Raw genomic sequence first — 17220 nt, 5'->3', positions numbered from 1 at the left:
ACCAATGGCCAAGGAAAATCCTATGGAAATGCAAGGCACTCCTGAAGGTAATGTGTTTCACCTGGATTGCATTACACGATGCATGTCTAACTGAAGCAAACTTCCAGAGAAGGGGAATAAGTATGTACACTAAATGTTTTTTTGTGTGACGAGGCAGAGGAAGACTCAGAACACCTGCTATTGCATTGACCAAAGTTCTTGAAAATCTTGGGACTGTTCATTTATTTTTGGCTTAAAATGGATGATGCCCAAAAATTTGAAATCAACAACTGGGGAAGTCAGAAGTTAAATAAGCAACTCAAGACTACATGAAACACCATTCCCCAATGCACCATATGGACCATATGGAAAGATAAACTATAGATGGTTTGAGGGCAAAGAAGAGGCATTTTCGTTGTATCTAATATAGATGCTTACAGTTTATGACTTTCAGGTGTAAGATGAAATATGTAAATCTTTTCGACTCTATTTTGGACTACATTTACTCCTCACAGTAGAAAGGAGCTATAGTCCCAGCACCGACTTGGTGCTGCTGTTTTCGAGGAGAAAACTTACTTATAAAAAAAGTCTCTCTCAAGAGACTATAATATTTAAATTCAATGACAGAACAATCACGTGATGGGGCAAATCAGCCACCTCATGCACCTTTTTGCCACTTCCTTCACCTAGTGCCACCAGTTCCTTCCCCTAGCACCCTCTACTCTTTCAAAATATATCCAAAGCATGGAAAAAGCACCATAGAACTAATTTTTTTCTGGTCACTAAAAGAATCTATAGAAGTCATATTTTTCCATATTCATCTATGTTACTAATTCAAGAACAAGCTAATCAGGCACCAAACAAAGTGCAAATACTGTAAAAGGAAAGAGCACCATATGCTGGACCTTCAAGAGCACATCTTTGCGAAGATAGACGCAAAGGAAGTAAAAAATGGAAAGATAGATTTAATGCAAGGAAAGTAACTAACTAGTAACAAAATATATGTAGCGTAGAAATAAACTATAAATATGCACACATGATTAAAGATCAATGACGTGAAGTATATGAAGTAAAAACCATGTTAATCAATTTTAAATAACATTTTAAATTTCTAATTTAATGCAAAGATACAGTTTTAAGTTAAGTTTCTAATCAGGATTAGAATATACTAAAATTTCTATATCTTACTATTCTAACCTATTCATCCATAAATTTTCTTAGCCTAATATATTACTTACCTATTAGTGCAGCATAATGCAAAGCTGTCACCGCAAGGCACTGTGTGTTGCAGGGTCTGCACCCTGATCTATAAGGTACTTGGCAATTGCACTATGTCCTTGACGAGCAGCATGAAGAAGAGGAGTACAACCTAAAAAAAATTGAAATTAATCACTTTCAGCATAACAAAAGAAATAAATAAATTAACCAAATTCTTAAATACCATCTTCATCTTTTATATTGACATCAAGCTTCCACTTCTCAAGAAAGAACTTGCACAACTCAGTCTCGCCTTCTCTAGCAGCAAAATGCAAAGCCCTTGGCAAATCTGTTCACAATCGTTAATACAAGAAACTGGAAACCCAAAATTAAGAAAGTTGTTATATATATATATATATATATATATATATATATATATATATATATATATTCATTCTTCCTTTCAATTGTTGGAAATATGATTTCAGACGGTAAGAGCTTATTTTCATATGTTCAATTTATTTGCAACTACGATTTAATGGTGTTTTACTTTTATTCTCTTTTGTGATGTGCTGATTTGTACCTTCCTGTTTGCTGAGTCAATTATATATATTCTTAATTATTCACTTCCTAGTCTAGTACTATGCCTCCTTCTTCGTTGTCAGATTAAACATGCATAAGGTGGTTTGGAAAATCAGATCCATTTTAAAAATTAGGCACCTTATTCATCCATTTGAGGGTATCGACGAAGGTAAATATATGTCCAAGACCTGAACCAGCAGTGAGCCGAATAATCTTTAGTGTTATGAGTCATTGTTTGAAGGTGAAAATCCATTTTTCCCATTCTTTTTTCTTGGGGGTTGGTGAGGGGGAGTGAGAGAGAGTTTGGAGTTCATTTTCATGGTATGCAAGGGAGAGATCTGAACAAAGAAGAAACATCTGGCTGAAAAGGTGTCTGAACTGTTCAGATCAGGAAGAGATAAAACCAAGATTATTGTACCTTCATAAGAACTTGTAAACCTGGCCGGCCTGTAATCTACTTAGACAGTCAGATGGTTTCTATGTACCTGGTAGTGGGTTTACCAGCTTATAAAAAATAAAGTAATTTTCAGCATATGACGAAGATTCACTACCACATTGACTAAGCTTTTTACGATCCCTGCATTCTATTTTAATGTTAAGTCTGCGAAACTCCCTTTATTTTTTTTTAAGGCAAGCTTGTCTTGTGCCTTCTGGATTCATCATTCATTACAGTGAAGAAAATCAACATCTTTATATAAAATAGATAGTCTATGACTCAAGCTACCACTACAAATTTGACTTGAAGGGTGTCCTGGTCTACTATATGTTTAGCTTAGTAATTACACGGATCATTTTGATAGAAACCGTTGCACATATGTTCATACTAGTTTGCTTGGTATTTATAGAATTTGCTTCGGGGTAAAAACAACTTTAATCATGAACTTGTTAATTTCTGAACAAGTCATTGAAGATAATCCATTTCATTTTCCACGGAGAAATGCATCTATAAGAGACAAGCAAGAAGCTTTCAACGCCCTGTTCGCAGCTACATCACAGAATCAGAGTGTTCCAGAATATAGTGTGGATAGAATCGTTGAGCTTATGCAATATAGGAGAGAACCAGGGGCGGAGCCAAGTGTAATTGATGAACTCCCTCGGCAGAAAATTACAGTGTATATTGAAGGAGAAATTATTTTTTATGTATATATGGTAGGTGTTGAACCCCCTTGGTTTCTTCGTATATTTACTTCCTCATATTTTTGAACCCCCTTACTGAAAATCCTGGCTCCGCCACTGGAGAGAACAGATACTTCATTTGTTTTTTTCTCTTAGATTAGATAATGCTGCTGGTTTCAGTTTTTCTTTGAAAATTGCTTGCAGAGATTTATACAGCTCTGACTCTCATCGGATATCTCCTTCCCTCTCATGCAAATTTGAGCTTCTTTTTTCATTGTTGTCAACTGTGATAATATTTCCCCTTTATATTATCTGCTCTTGCATTACTTATGGACACCATTTTTTGTTGGGAGAACAGTTTTCTGATTAGTTCTAAGTCTATTGCATTGGCATAATTGATTGATCTGTAGGTGACTGAAGCAAAGAAGAAGGCTGCTTATGCAAAGGCAAGGGGAGATGACGCTTTTAAGAAGAAAGAAAATCAAATGGCTGTAGATGCATATACGGAGTTACTTGCTAGGCTAGTTGGATTTCTTTTTATGTGCAAGTATAGATTTTGACCATTGTTATGCTGGTTATGATTAATAGTGTATGTGTCACTTGCGGGGGGTTCGCTTTTGTTTTGCTTATAATGTTTGCTCATTCTCAAGAGGTCATTCTGGACCCTTGGAGAGTTTATTTGAATTTGTAAGGGAGGAGTCTCATCAACCACCCAGTGCTGGTCAATAGACACCTATTGCTTGACTGACCCAGGGGCGAATCTACCCATTAAAAATGGATCACGTGAACACATGATCACCTGACTAAATTCGATATAATATATATATAATCCTTAAAATATATTTAATATTAACTGAAGGAACACATGATCAAACTACATCGAATGGAGCACTGGTTAAGTATTAGGTTTAATCCTTAAGGTTGTGGGATCAAACCCTATTAAATGTACTTTTGCGTTTTTTTTTAATTCAAGGTGAACTCATCCCATAAACCTCCTCATTAAAAATGTTTCAAAGTGGACACTGTTATATCTGGGCCGCATGGAAGAAGCTCTGTAGGGCCCAACAGATTTGGCCCAGTCTCTGAAATCTTCTTTGAACATAAAAGGGCCAATAATTCTTTCCCCTTCAGATTTAAAAAATTTCTAAGGAAAATCCATTAATATTCATTTTTTGCACGGATTGCCCTTCTTTTGGGGTGGTAGTTAAATTTTGCCCCTCATATTTATGTTCTTTAAGTTTTGCCCTTCGCTTGGATACCTGAGGTTCTGGGTTCGAACCTCCGCTCAGGCATAAAATAAAAAAATAATTTCGCAAGGCAGGACTGGGGGAAGTGTATGTTGGATCCGACATACAATCCTTAAGGAAAAAACTAAAGTTATGCCGGAGGGGGCAGACTTTGCCTTGAGACATATATATATATATATTTTACTTTTCAAGGTAAACTTTCAATTATGCCTTAAGGAAAAGTTCCGCCTTATGGGGCATACTTTTAGTTATGCCTTAACTAAAAGTGTGCCCCATAAAATATAACTAAAAGTATGCCCCATAAGCCGGAACTTTTCCTTAAGGCATAACTAAAAGTTTGTCTTATGAGGCATACTTTTGGTTATGCTTTAATTAAAAGTCTGCCCCATAAGGCATAGTTCTTTAAAGAAAAGTTTTGCTCCATAAGGCATAACTAAACTATGCCTTGAGGAAAAGTTATGCCCCCTCTGGCATAACTTTAGTAATTCCTTCACAAGTTTATGTCGGTGGGGGCATACTTTTAATGGACAAACTTTTATGTCGGACCCGGCATAAACTTGTGAAGTAATTATCAAAGTTATGCCGGACCCGGCATACTTATGCCAAGTCTGCCCCTAAGGCATAAGTATGCCGGGTTCGGCATAACTTTAGTAATTCCTTCACAAGTGTATGTCGGTGGGGGCATAGCGAAATTTAAACTCTGTCTTGCGATTTTTTTTAAAAAAATTTGACTGTGTGTGGGTTCGAACCTGGAACCCATGGATTTTAGCCGAAGGGCAAAAATTTAAAGATTTCAAATATGAGGGGCAAAATTTAAAGACCGCCCAAAAGAAGGCAATTCACAAATCTTAACTTTTTATAAGAGTAAGGGCCCATTTGGCTTAACTTAAAAATACAGCTTGTAAGCTTTTTTTAAGCACAAAATGGCTTATAAGCTGGTCAACCAAACACTCAAAAAAGATGAAAATAGCTTATAAGCTATTTTCAACAACTTATAAGTTGTTTTCAGCTTTTTTGAGTATTTGGCTGACCAGCTTAAAGTCATTTTGTGCTTAAAATAAGCTCAAAAAAATAATTGGGCCCATTTGACTTAGCTTATCTAAAGCAACTTATAAGCCAAAGAAATAAGTTGGGCTACCCAACTTATTTTTTTAGCTTATAAGCTGCGAACAGCTCATAAGCTGCTTAAAATAAGCCCATCCAAACATGCTCTAAATCATTATTAGTTTTAAAATTCTAAATATTATTTCTTGCTACCTAATTTGTATAAGAAAAAATTTAATAAATAAAATTTTAGTTGATTTCAAAGTCCTAAATATTAAGATAATAGTAAATAACTATTTTATCTTTTATAAAATCTTTTAATGAAGAATAAAAAAATTCAAACAACATTTGTAAGATCTTTTGTGCTTTTAATATAATATATATATCCCGTCAAATCTAATAGGCTTCTTCAATAAAACTAAAAGTGTTTTTAACTTTTGACAAACTTAAAAGGACTATTTTATACTCTAATTTTCTCAGCAAAACTCTTGCCATTATCACTTTACATTCAAGTGAATTACCGCAGCAAATTCCAGGTTTTTTTTTTCTTCTCTTAATTAGTCAGTAGAAAACCTACGTATCTATATCTGTTTTTTTTTCTTCTTTTTTTTAAGAATTTTTATACATAAATTTATGCTCCGTGTCGTAAGTACTGAGTTCATGAACCCAATACCCATACCCTATATTCGTCTCTGGACTAGATTATAAATATATGTGGAATGTTCATTTAATTTGTGTTTGGGGCACCTAGGGTTTTTATTTTTCTATTTGGTATCTACTGACAGTGATAGAGGAATTGAAAATTTTTCAATCTTGGATATATATTAATTGGTATCTACCAGATATTAAAATCAGTTTTTGTCGAATTCGTAACATTTGGTTCTATTTTTGTACTTGATAGAGGTATTGAAGTTGTTCAATCTTGGTTATATAATTGACTGCTAATAAAAGTTATGTCTTGTGTGGAATTCTTCTGCTTACTAGATATTAAAAGCAATTTGCTGTCGAATTCGTAACATTTGGTTCTTTTTAGAAAATAAAATTTATCTGTAGTAGTATATAGCAACTCTTGAAGGGGAGCCTTGGCGTAACTGGTAAAGTTGCTGCCATGTGACCAGGAGGTCACGGGTTCGAGCTGTGGAAACAGCCTCTTGCAGTAATGCAAGGTAAGGCTGCGTACAATAGACCTTGCTGGTCCGGCCCTTCCCTAGACCCCGCGCATAGCGGGAGGTTAGTGCACCGGGCTGCCTTTTAGTATATAGCAACTCTTATTAAGTATTTTCCGTTATAGATGGAATTTAAACATGTTAAGCTTCTTATTATGCTTTGTTGGGCTTGTTTAATCCAGTTTATCCATTCCTACTCATTTGGGGTTCGATTCCAACTGAAGTAGCTATGGAGAAGGAAGTAGAATTGAGGCGAAAGAGAGAGGTGTTGGAGAAGGTGGTGGAGGTCATTGCCTCAATCAAAGATGCCAAACACGTTGACCAAGTCATCTGTGCTCTTCATTCCCTCGCCCTTCGTCTCTTCCCTCTCGACCCCCACTCCCTCGCAGGTGCGCTCTCGTATAGTGTTTATTTTGATTTTTGTTACTTTAACTTTTATTGTATCGTATTGTTAAATCCATTGTTATGTAACGACGAAAAGTCTCATTTTATGTAACGACCGATTTGGTGTGGTCGCGTCGTTACGTTATTTTTTTCCCCTCATTTTGTCTTTGCTTATTATTTAGGCATAATACATAAACAAGCCCTCAAACTAGTCCTCAGCTGGCAAGTATGCCCTCCAACTTTGGGTGTGCACAAGTAGGTACCTCAACTTGCCTCCACTTTGTCAATTGAACGCTTCAACTTACAAAATTATCATCTAGACACCTCTAAACTTATGTGCCACGTCAGCATTTGTGTTTACATGTTCAACTTTATACAAGTTGAGATGCCTACTTGTGCACACCCAAAGTGGGAGGGCATACTTGCCGGTTGAGGCCAAGTTTGACGGCCTGTTTATGTATTATGCCTATTATTTAATAATACTATTTTATCCTTTACCTTCCCTTTTCTTAAAATAATTCTACCTCATACCCTATTTTTCTTTACAATATTGTAAGTTTATTCTTCAGATTGATGATATGTGGAATTATGTAATGACGGGAAAGATACAAGCTATCTAAATGTTGTATTCAAGGAAACAATACAGTACAATACGATATAACACAATATGATACATTTTGAAACTATATGTAACAACCATCCAAACAAGTTGTTGGAGTTAAATAAACTTTTATGGTTAATTGTTGTCTCAATTTGTGTCTAACTAGTACTGCTAAATTGAAGAAAGTCATTGTTTGGTGCAAACATAATTGTTTTTGTTGCTACCTCAACTTCTCTGTTCTCTGGGAATCCTATTTTGTGAAAATAAATAATCTTTTTCTAATTTTGGTCAATTTATAGGTAGTCTTAACGAGCAGTACAGGGAACAGGTACATAGCTAATTTTTTCGTGGACTATACTTTTAGTTTTACTGGGTTTTCTTTTCTTGTAATGTTTTATTTGTTTTTACTAAAGTTAACAAGTGCGAGACTCCCGGCTACACACGAGAGAGATGAATGGTGGCAGATTTTCTACAAAGGCCCTGCATTCGCAACATTGGCTAAGATTTTGTTATATGGTAAGGTTGATAATCCTGGTCACTTAGTCAAATGACAAGACCCCTTTTTTGTATTTTCTTAATTGTCATTATAAGATCCCTTTATTTTTAACATAATTTTTAAAATAAACAGTGCCATACTTCTTTGTGCTATAGTGATAGCTTAATTCTTTAGTCTTTATGGTTTTTTATGCAGGGAATCAAAAAAATTAAAACCCAGAACAAGTTTTTCAAACTTCTTTTTTTGTATTTCTTTATATGGTTTTAGGAAGTAATTGTGATGTGTAACTTCCATTTTCTTTGAGTCATATAGCTTATTATCTGTAGTAAAAAATAATAAGTTAAGACCCCATAGGAAACTTTCGAGAAATTTTTACTTTTAGAATTCGGTTTAGGAAGTAATTGTAACTGAAACTTTTACTTTCTCTGATGCATGTTGCTCATTGTGTTGGTTTTATAGTTCGCTCTTTGGACAGTTGATTTGTCTTTACATAGACGTTTTTTTAGAATAGCAACTGTTGCAATGATGCTTTTGCGTAAATTGATATACTTCCTTAGACAGAGTGATCTGTCATTATCATCTTAATGTCTTGGTTGGTTTCTTATAATGACAAGACTAATTTTTTTTTTTCCAGATATGGCTTATGATTGGCTGGCATGTCTCCCCATTTCTGCAAGGATGCACGTCTATGATGTGTTCTTTTTGAGAGGCCAAGTCATTGAGGTTGTAAAGAAATTAGTTCCTTGTCTACAATGGAGAGGTAGTAGTGATAATGACACCCGTTCCGTCCACTCAAATGCTGAAAGGTAGCAAAGCATCTTACACTTTGTGTATATGTGGTTCATTGAATTCCTATTTTGTACGTGCTATCTCTCTCTGTGTGGCAAGTTCAGGCAAAGTGAGAATTCAGTCTTACCAATTTTATCCTTCCATATACATGCTCATGGAATAATTTCGTTATTGGCTTCATTTCGTCGCATTATATTTAACTATATCAGACTATGAAGGATAAAACCACTGTCTAGAAATGTGCAGGTGCAAAACTGTTGAAATATGCAGGCAATTATCACTTCGGAACTAGTCCTGATAAATAGTTAACATGTTTACTTAATTGTAGTCCCCAGATAATATTGGTGGGCAGCTATACAAGATATATCATGTGAATGGTTTTATTGATGGTTGTTAGCACATTACTTTGTTCTGCCTAGCGTGTTTTTCTATTCGTTTCATCGGAGTGCTATTTTGGCTCATTGTGGTAGAAATTTTTGAGTATTATCTTGATTACTGATGTCTAATTCATACAAGACCATGTAGACTTGTTTGAATGGGGCAAAACTCTCCCTTCGGAGATATGCTCACAAAGTAATGGCTTACCTTACTTCTCATCTTCTGAACTTTGACTGCAGATTGCTTGTGCTGTGTTTGCTTGACAATATGGGAGTTACCCAGATTGCTCGAGAATTGTCTACTTACTGTCAAGAAGATCTTGCCCATGAAGAGCTCAAGCAGATTATATCACAGGTGGTCCAACTCCTTACATCTATACCTGATAAAGCACAAGCAGGAACCTCTAATGCATTATCATCACAGTATCCTTTTTTGCCTTCTTTTTTGGGGTAAAGTCCCCTCTGACTAGATTGTCTGTTTTCATGCAATAAGTACCTGTTGAATCTATCATGATGTTAAGTTGAGCTCGATAATATCAATCATCTTTGTGTTATGGGCAGAGGAAACTTAACAACAGTATTCTCTCTCTCTCCCCTCCTCCCCACACTTGTGGATTGCAAGGGGTTGTTCAGTTAACAATTGAATTCCATTTTCAATTCCTTTTCCCTCTAGTCCAGCAGGTTACGCTACTTGTTCTTTCTTCCTTTTTTGCTTCCTTGGTCTTGTTCCACTCTTTACCAGTGAATTTCAGCGTGTTCTTCAAGCATATCACTGCTCAACTTCTTGCTGGAGCACATGAACGGGACAAGCTTTTAGATGGAGGAGATCACGTTGATAAAAACAAATTAGGTGGCGTCCTCCTGTTAATGGGTGAAGCATTTGCCCGCATTAGTCGGCGAGGATCAGCAGGTACATTTGATCAACACAAGCAAATTGTTCAAAGAATCTTACTCCCATTGTCCAATTTGTGTGATGCACTTTCCTTTTTAGTTTGTCCCAAGAGGAGTGATACCTTCTATAGTTAGAAACAATTTAAATTTAAACTTCACATTACCCTTAATGAGATGATTTATAGCCACAAAAAAATCTATTGCTTGTTTTAGACCACAAGTTTCAAAAGTCTTTCTTTGTTTCTTAAACTCTGTGCCGTGTCATATTGCATCACTTAAATTGGGACGGAGGGTGTAATTTTTTATTTGTACCAGTAATTTGATATATCAGTTTATAAAGTGGAATCAATTTCTGCAATTGTAGATGTGCTGTTAGGCGTAGTGGTTCCTGAAATACATAAACACGTACAGAGCTTCTTACCGCCAAATTCGGATATCCCTATTGGTGAAGCATTTCAATCAACACCTGGTTTGAGATTTTGGTTGAAGATGATGGAGTCAATCAAAGACCCTTACTCCTTAGAAAGAATGACTGAACTGCTACTCAAACAATTAGCAGCTCAAAATACAGGAGATATTGAAGCTCATTGGATTTTGTGGATATTATTTCATCAGGTTTACCAGCAACAAGCCTCAATTAGGTTGTGAATATTTTCACTATGCAGTATGCATTATTATGATAGAACTTGGATTCCTTTTTGTTTGTCTCGAAAAGATTGTTAATCTAGGATACGGCATCCTGTTTTATATTTTGATGCGTCTTTTCTTCAATTCTCTCTTTCAGGTCCATGTTTCTTGAGAAATTCTTACTGTGGAAAGTATTCCCTAGTAATTGCTTGAGATGGATTCTTCACTTTGCGGTTTTTCAATGTTCCCCTGAAAATTCCTCATCAGTGAAAGCTTGTAACCTCCGTACTCTCTCAGAGACTGTTCAGCGGCTTGTCACGGCTTGGTCCAAACGGGAGTTTGTGCAATCTACTTCAATTGAGCAGCAAGCATGTATTCTTTTTCTTTTCTTGTAGCTGTAAATTTTGCATCTTTTTTTTTTTTTTGGTTAAGAAAAGTTGTAAAATCTGTACTTTCTTTAGGTTCTACTCAACGTCTTTATGGTTCCTTAACTTATGATCCAGATAACACTGCTGCCTTAGGGCTTTGCTTAGAGAAGATGTCTAAAGAAGATTTAGATGCTAGCAAGGATGCAATGCAGTGTATTCTTGAAGGAGTTAGCTGTAAAATTTCGCTCTTACTGTTGTTCAACATAATCTTTCTGGATGACTATTAACTAATTGATTTAATGCTTCTCATATCTTTTGTGGTTGCTAACAGGTAGGTTGGAAAGTGCTGACCATTTGATCCGAAAAATGGCTAGCAGCGTTGCATTGGCATTTTCCAAAGTAATTGACCCCCAAAATCCTCTCTACCTTGATGATAGTTGTCGTGAGGAAACTATTGACTGGGACTTCGGTTTATTAACCCCAGAAAAAAGATTTTTGGCTAGTTCCACAAACATAGATGGAGATATTAAGGGTTGTTCAACCACAGTAGCTGCAAAGGTATCAAATACTATAGCTTCTGCCAGCACACATGATAACGTCACGAGTAAAAAGAAGAAATTATTTGGATTTGAATCTGTTGATCCAAATGAGATCATTGATCCAGCATCCCTAAATTATGAGGTCGGTTCTAGTGAAGATGATGAGGATAATGCAAGTGAAACTTCCGAGTCCTCGAATGACTCGTCTTTGCAGCCGTATGACTTGGCAGATGATGATGCAGATCTGAAAAGAAATTTCTCACAGTTAGTGGATGTGATTGCAGCACTAAGGAAATCTGATGATGCTGATGGTGTGAGTTCAAATTCTTATATCCATATATCAGACAATCTGCAGAGTGTTAATTTTATCATCCTTCCAAGAAATGAACAAGCTTTGATACCCTTTTTGTTGCTGTGAATGACCTTTACTAGCTTGTATATTAGAATGAGAATTGGTCAGCTAACTATTAGTTTATAGTTATCAGGATTACTATTAAATAGTTTGGTATTTAGTAATACATATGCTCCGGGGCTATCACTGAAGTAGATGAAAAAGTTCTCTCCTGTGCCATTTTTGATGTCTTTCCCCTTACCAGGTTGATAAGGCCATTGATGTTGCTGAGAAGCTTGTACGAGCATCACCTGATGAGCTCAAGTTTGCAGCTTCTGATCTAACCAGAAGTCTTTTACAAGTTCGCTGCTCTGATTCAACTATTGAAGGGGAGGAAGAGTCTGCTGAAGAGAAGAGACAAAAAGCGCTTGTTGCTTTGATTGTCACATGTCCTCGTGAATCTCTCAGTACACTAAATAATTTACTTTATTCACCAAATTTAGATGTCAGCCAGCGGTTACTGATACTTGATGTAATGACGGAGGCTGCACAGGAGCTTGCAAATACAAAGATTTCAAGACTTAAACAACGATCTAATGCTCTTGTGTCATCCATGGATGATCAACCATGGTTCATGCCAAAACCTATTGGTCCTCCTGGAGCCGGCTCTTGGAAGGAGATCTCAACACCAGGGACTCCTTTTAATTGGTCTCATTCTTATGAGAGAGAACTTCCTCATAAACCAGGTCAGATCACTAGAGGAAAGACACGCCGTTGGAGCCTTCATTCAGCTTTACCGGTCAACCAGCTTGAATGGTCCCAGAACAAGTTTCCCCAGTATGCAGCGGCTTTTATGCTTCCAGCCATGGAAGGATTTGATAAGAAAAGGCATGGTGTAGATTTGCTTGGCAGAGACTTTATTGTTTTGGGGAAGCTTATCTACATGCTTGGTGTTTGTATGAAGTGTTCAGCCATGCATCCAGAAGCATCTATTTTGGCATCTCCTCTTTTGGAATTCTTAAGATCAAGGTAGTAACTCTTATACTCCCTCCGTTTCAATCTGTTTGTCTTAGTTGACCGAGCACGAAATTTAAGAAAATAAAGAGGACTTTTAAATTTTGTGGGTTTAAATTAAAGATATATATATATAATGTACCAAAATGCCATTTAATCTTGTGGTCTTAAACATGCCATGTGTGATGTTGAAATTAAAGGATGTCATCCTACGTTCGAGAAATACTGAATACGCTACTGACAACCCTCAAATTACGGAGAAATATTAGGAGAGAAGAATCAAAAGAATACACAGATTTGTACTCACAATCTTGACAAATGAAATCACTCTTTTTATTTATTTTGTGATTGCAATTTATTTTCTGTATGTTGAGAAAATTTGTTGCATACATCATTTTTGAAACAGTTAAAAAATGAAAGAATGAGAAACAAATTGAACAGAGGGAGTATATGATGTCAGAGAATAATACCTTTCTTACACAGCTATTCATCTAACCTTGCAAATGTCTTAGAATAGAACATAAGTTGTTACCGGAGAAAAAATGTTTTATCTTCTTTTAACTTCTAAAATAAAATGCGTCCTTTATCTCAAAAAAAAAAAAAAAAACAAAAACAAAAAAGAAAGAAATGTCATCTTTCTTTAACTGAATGATAGAACTGACCTGTCTCCATTTGTAATTGTTAATTGGAATTGGAAAATGCACTAGTTTGTCGGTTGGAATTCCAGTTTTGTTTCACTTTTTCTGTTTATATTTAGATACTCACTTAAGATTTCCCTCTCTATACTGACAGGGAGATATCTCATCATGTGGAAGCTTATGTTAGGAGATCTGTCCTGTTTACTGCTTCATGCATATTGATTTCTCTTCATCCCTCCTCTGTGGCGGCTGCCCTGGTTGAGGGGAATTCTGAAATTTCAAAAGGACTTGAGTGGGTTCGCAGCTGGGCACTTGATATTGCTGAATCTGATACCGATAGGGAGTGCTACACAGTAAGTCAAACGAGCTAAATGTCCCTCTCTAGCTTCACCGTGGTCCTGTTCTCACTGTTTTACGCACACCTATTACTCTGTAGATTCTTAGCTGACTATGTCATAGACACCACAAGCAGAGGGAAAATAAGACCAATATCTCCCTATGCAGGAAGCCATTAGAAATTTAACTGTTAAAACTCAAAATTTGTTTGTTCTAACTTCATGAGTTGTCAGCTAATAAGGAATCAAGCTATTTGCTTTGCTTTGGGTCTTATTGTGTGTCAGGCACGATAAATTATCTAGTATTGTTTTCAGGTTACTTGTTAATGATTACACTTTGCTTGTTCGGTTGAATCTTCTTTATGCTTAATCTCATTAGGATATGCTGGAACTGATATATCCAAGGCGCAGTTCTTGTTACCATCAATTACTCATTGTGAACAGTCTTCTAAACTCTGTTTGGTTTTGTTTTCTGGTCTTTTAATCTTGGTTTTCCAGTTTCCATATTCTCGTATAATGCCATGTTTGAGTTTTCTTTTCTGCTATACACAGCCAACCTAATTACTTCTAATGCTGCAGCTGGCTATGACTTGCCTCCAACTCCATGCTGAGATGGCTCTACAGACCTCTCGAGCACTTGAATCACCAGAAAGCTTACACGGATCGAATAAGAGTAGTCTACCATCAAATATATTGAAGGGGGTTATCAAAATCCACAATTCAAGTGGTGGCGTTCTTAGCCTCCCTTAGATATTATTGAAATGCCTATTCTCCCGTACTATCTGTAAATATCCAACCTCTCTTTCATAGTTGACATCCCTCAGCACAAACGATAAAATGATTCTGTCTTTGTTCTTGCCTATATCTATTTATTGTTGTGTGCCATGCAAGTGCTTTTATTTCATGAATTTTCAGAATATTGCTAGCCCCCTGCTCAAGCCGTCTGATGCATCTTGGAGAGTTTGGCTCAAGAAGGTAAATTTCTTGGAATCAAAAGGCTGACACGTGTTTTCTTTCTGTTCGTTTTCTTTTTAAATTAACTTGTAATTTCTCATATCAAATGCAGCATAAAGTTTAGCAATGCTTACTCCAAAATTGGTGTGAGGTGCTAAAGTTTTTCAAAGAGGCGTCCTTTGAGAAAAGGAGAGAATATTGGCATGTTAGCACTTGTGATGAGGTTTTTCATCCCAAAGATTCAGTGCAGTCTTGAGTTTAAATGCGTTTCGAGGGTATGCCTTTGTTCTCCCATACATGCATCTTGCAATTTCTGTCATGTACATACAAATTATATGACTTCAAATGGAATGCAATTAGTCCTTGGTCATTGAAACAGATTTGGGAATCCAAAACTCCATTCAACGTAGCTTGCTATAAGATGGATAGCCCAAAAAACACAAAGATCATCGCGGAAGAATTAAATTGTCTCAATGTTGTTTCTTATTTTCCTCTAAAAATATGACTTCTTGTGTTCTATTTGCTTTTCCATGTTGGTTTAGTATTTTCTTTCCTAGAATGGACGCCGTCTTGTTTCCTTTTCTTAAAATGTAAGAGTGCATTGGCCAATAATATCTTTTCTTTGTCTCTCTCTTTCTCTCGCTTTCTTTCAATCCAATCATTAACTGTATTTTCAATTTTTTGCTTTTTCTCTGCATTAATGTTATTTAATTTCCCCTACTCTTATAACTGTTAAATTACATCAAGTTATTGCTCCCATGGGCAGAACAGATGGCGAGAAGGAAATCTCCAAAGGCAGATGATGTTAGCAGCAGCAGTATATCATAGCTGGAGGGAAAGAAACTAGAGAATTTTCCAACTCAAGAAGCAGCATATTAGCTACTTGACCAAGCTTATCATTTAGGAGATCCATAATTTAAAGCTGGCAACAGGCTACACATTGCAAAGTGGCTGGAGAGCTACAATTTCTATCCAGCTTAGGTCATTTACATGTTAATAGGTGTTTTATGAATGCTAGTTTGTGCTAGAACTGACTATTGGGACTTTGTCCAATATCATGTTCAAAATCTTTAAGAGCCTTTTACAGGCTAAAAGGGAAAGTTACAATGAAAAGTCAGAATCTTTGAGCTCTTGATGAAGAGCTTCTTCTAACAAAAACTGAGATTGTTCCATTAACTCAGGACTTGATCTGAACATCAACACACAAAATTCCATCTGATTAAGAGCTCCCTCACCATCAAAATCACCTTCTTTTAGTATACTCTTAAGATCATCATCATTGAAATCTTGAAGTCCTAGCAAAGCTGAATTCCTCTTGAGAGACTAAAATGTAATGACCCTTTTATCCTTATCCATTAATAACTGAAACCCATAACTCACCTATTAAACCTTGGCCTTGTCATAGCCAGGGGTATATTCGTCCTTTTAAATCTCTCCTCTTTTTTTTTCCGTACTTGTAAATGCTATTTTTTATAATAAATATAAGCAAAGAGAGAAAAACAATATTCTCCATTAGGATGTGGTTGATTGTAGATGAGTGAGGTTTGAATTTGTCGTATATTATAAATGTTATTTTAGTTATATGATATTTATTTTTTATAGCAGACGGTAAAATATTACAGATCTTTGTAGGATCATTTTCATTTAAACTGTATGTGGGCGGCGGCGGCAACAACAACAACAACATACCTAGTAGATTCTTGGTATGTGGGCATAGTAGATATTTTCTCGATTTTAGTGGTTGATTGGAAGTGGGATAAGAAGATTTCTTTTAGGGGTTCATTATAAATGTTATTTTAGATATATAATCTTTTTAACTAGATGTCAGTAAAAATAAAACAAGAAATTTATAAACAAAACATATGCTAAAATATTTCTCTTTATTCAAATTTTATGTGTGTTAGAAATAATTTTTTCAGCATGATACGAGAGATTTGATTTTGAAATTCATTATAGATGTCATTTCAATTATATGACATTTTTATAGGAGATCATTAATAAAATAACACATGAGATCAGTATAGGAGATTTTTGCGTTTCAGTTTTTTCTAGTCAAATTACAAATAGACTTGGGAAATCTCGATATAAACAGGAAAACACCAATTTTTTTTTAAAAAAACTTCATTATATAATTGGATCACTATGCAAGACAAGATTATAACACGAGATGAGAAAATTGAGAAGAGAGAATTCATTGCATTTAGACGTTGACAAGGCCTAATTCATAAAGCTCTTTTTGCATAGAAGTTACCTAAAAAGTTTTTTTTTTTCTCACCTTATGTGATATTATTATTATTTGGAGAATCAAAGAGATTTTTTTAATCGTATTTTTTATTATTTCGACTTATTAACTTCTGTGACTTGTAGTACATAGTATATACCTTCAAATATAAATAACAACATACCCAGTGTAATCCCACAAGTGGGGTCTGGAAAGGGTAGGATGTACGCAGACCTTACCTTTACATTTCCGGGATATACCTTCAAATATATACATTTTATTTCAAAACACTTATAAAAATCTACTAGTTTCAAATATGAATGA

The 17220-nt window shown here is 35.6% G+C and overlaps 1 protein-coding gene across 4 annotated transcripts; it reads left to right on the top strand.

The window, feature by feature from the left end:
- Window positions 1-5555: 5555 nt before the first annotated feature.
- Window positions 5556-16279, top strand: LOC132628475 (uncharacterized). Of its 4 annotated transcripts, XM_060344265.1 has the most exons (17): window positions 5556-5701; window positions 6514-6720; window positions 7616-7644; window positions 7730-7832; window positions 8447-8618; window positions 9219-9401; window positions 9731-9888; window positions 10234-10510; window positions 10654-10868; window positions 11000-11098; window positions 11196-11716; window positions 12000-12763; window positions 13541-13739; window positions 14301-14505; window positions 14637-14696; window positions 14788-14950; window positions 15447-16279. In XM_060344265.1, the coding sequence occupies exons 2-14, from the start codon at window positions 6561-6563 to the stop codon at window positions 14469-14471; spliced, it is 3051 nt and encodes a 1016-aa protein (XP_060200248.1). In that variant the 5' UTR covers window positions 5556-5701; window positions 6514-6560; the 3' UTR covers window positions 14472-14505; window positions 14637-14696; window positions 14788-14950; window positions 15447-16279. The 4 variants fall into 4 exon arrangements, with proteins under 4 accessions (XP_060200248.1, XP_060200236.1, XP_060200244.1 ...); XM_060344253.1 differs by having other exon boundaries at window positions 14301-14696; XM_060344261.1 differs by having other exon boundaries at window positions 14301-14696; window positions 15442-16279.
- The last annotated feature ends 941 nt before the right edge of the window (window positions 16280-17220 follow it).

This window comes from Lycium barbarum, chromosome 1, assembly GCF_019175385.1.
Source record: "Lycium barbarum isolate Lr01 chromosome 1, ASM1917538v2, whole genome shotgun sequence".
Classification (NCBI taxonomy): Eukaryota; Viridiplantae; Streptophyta; class Magnoliopsida; order Solanales; family Solanaceae; genus Lycium; species Lycium barbarum.
Note: the sequence above shows the minus strand (reverse complement) of the source record. Positions and strands in the feature narration are given on the sequence as shown.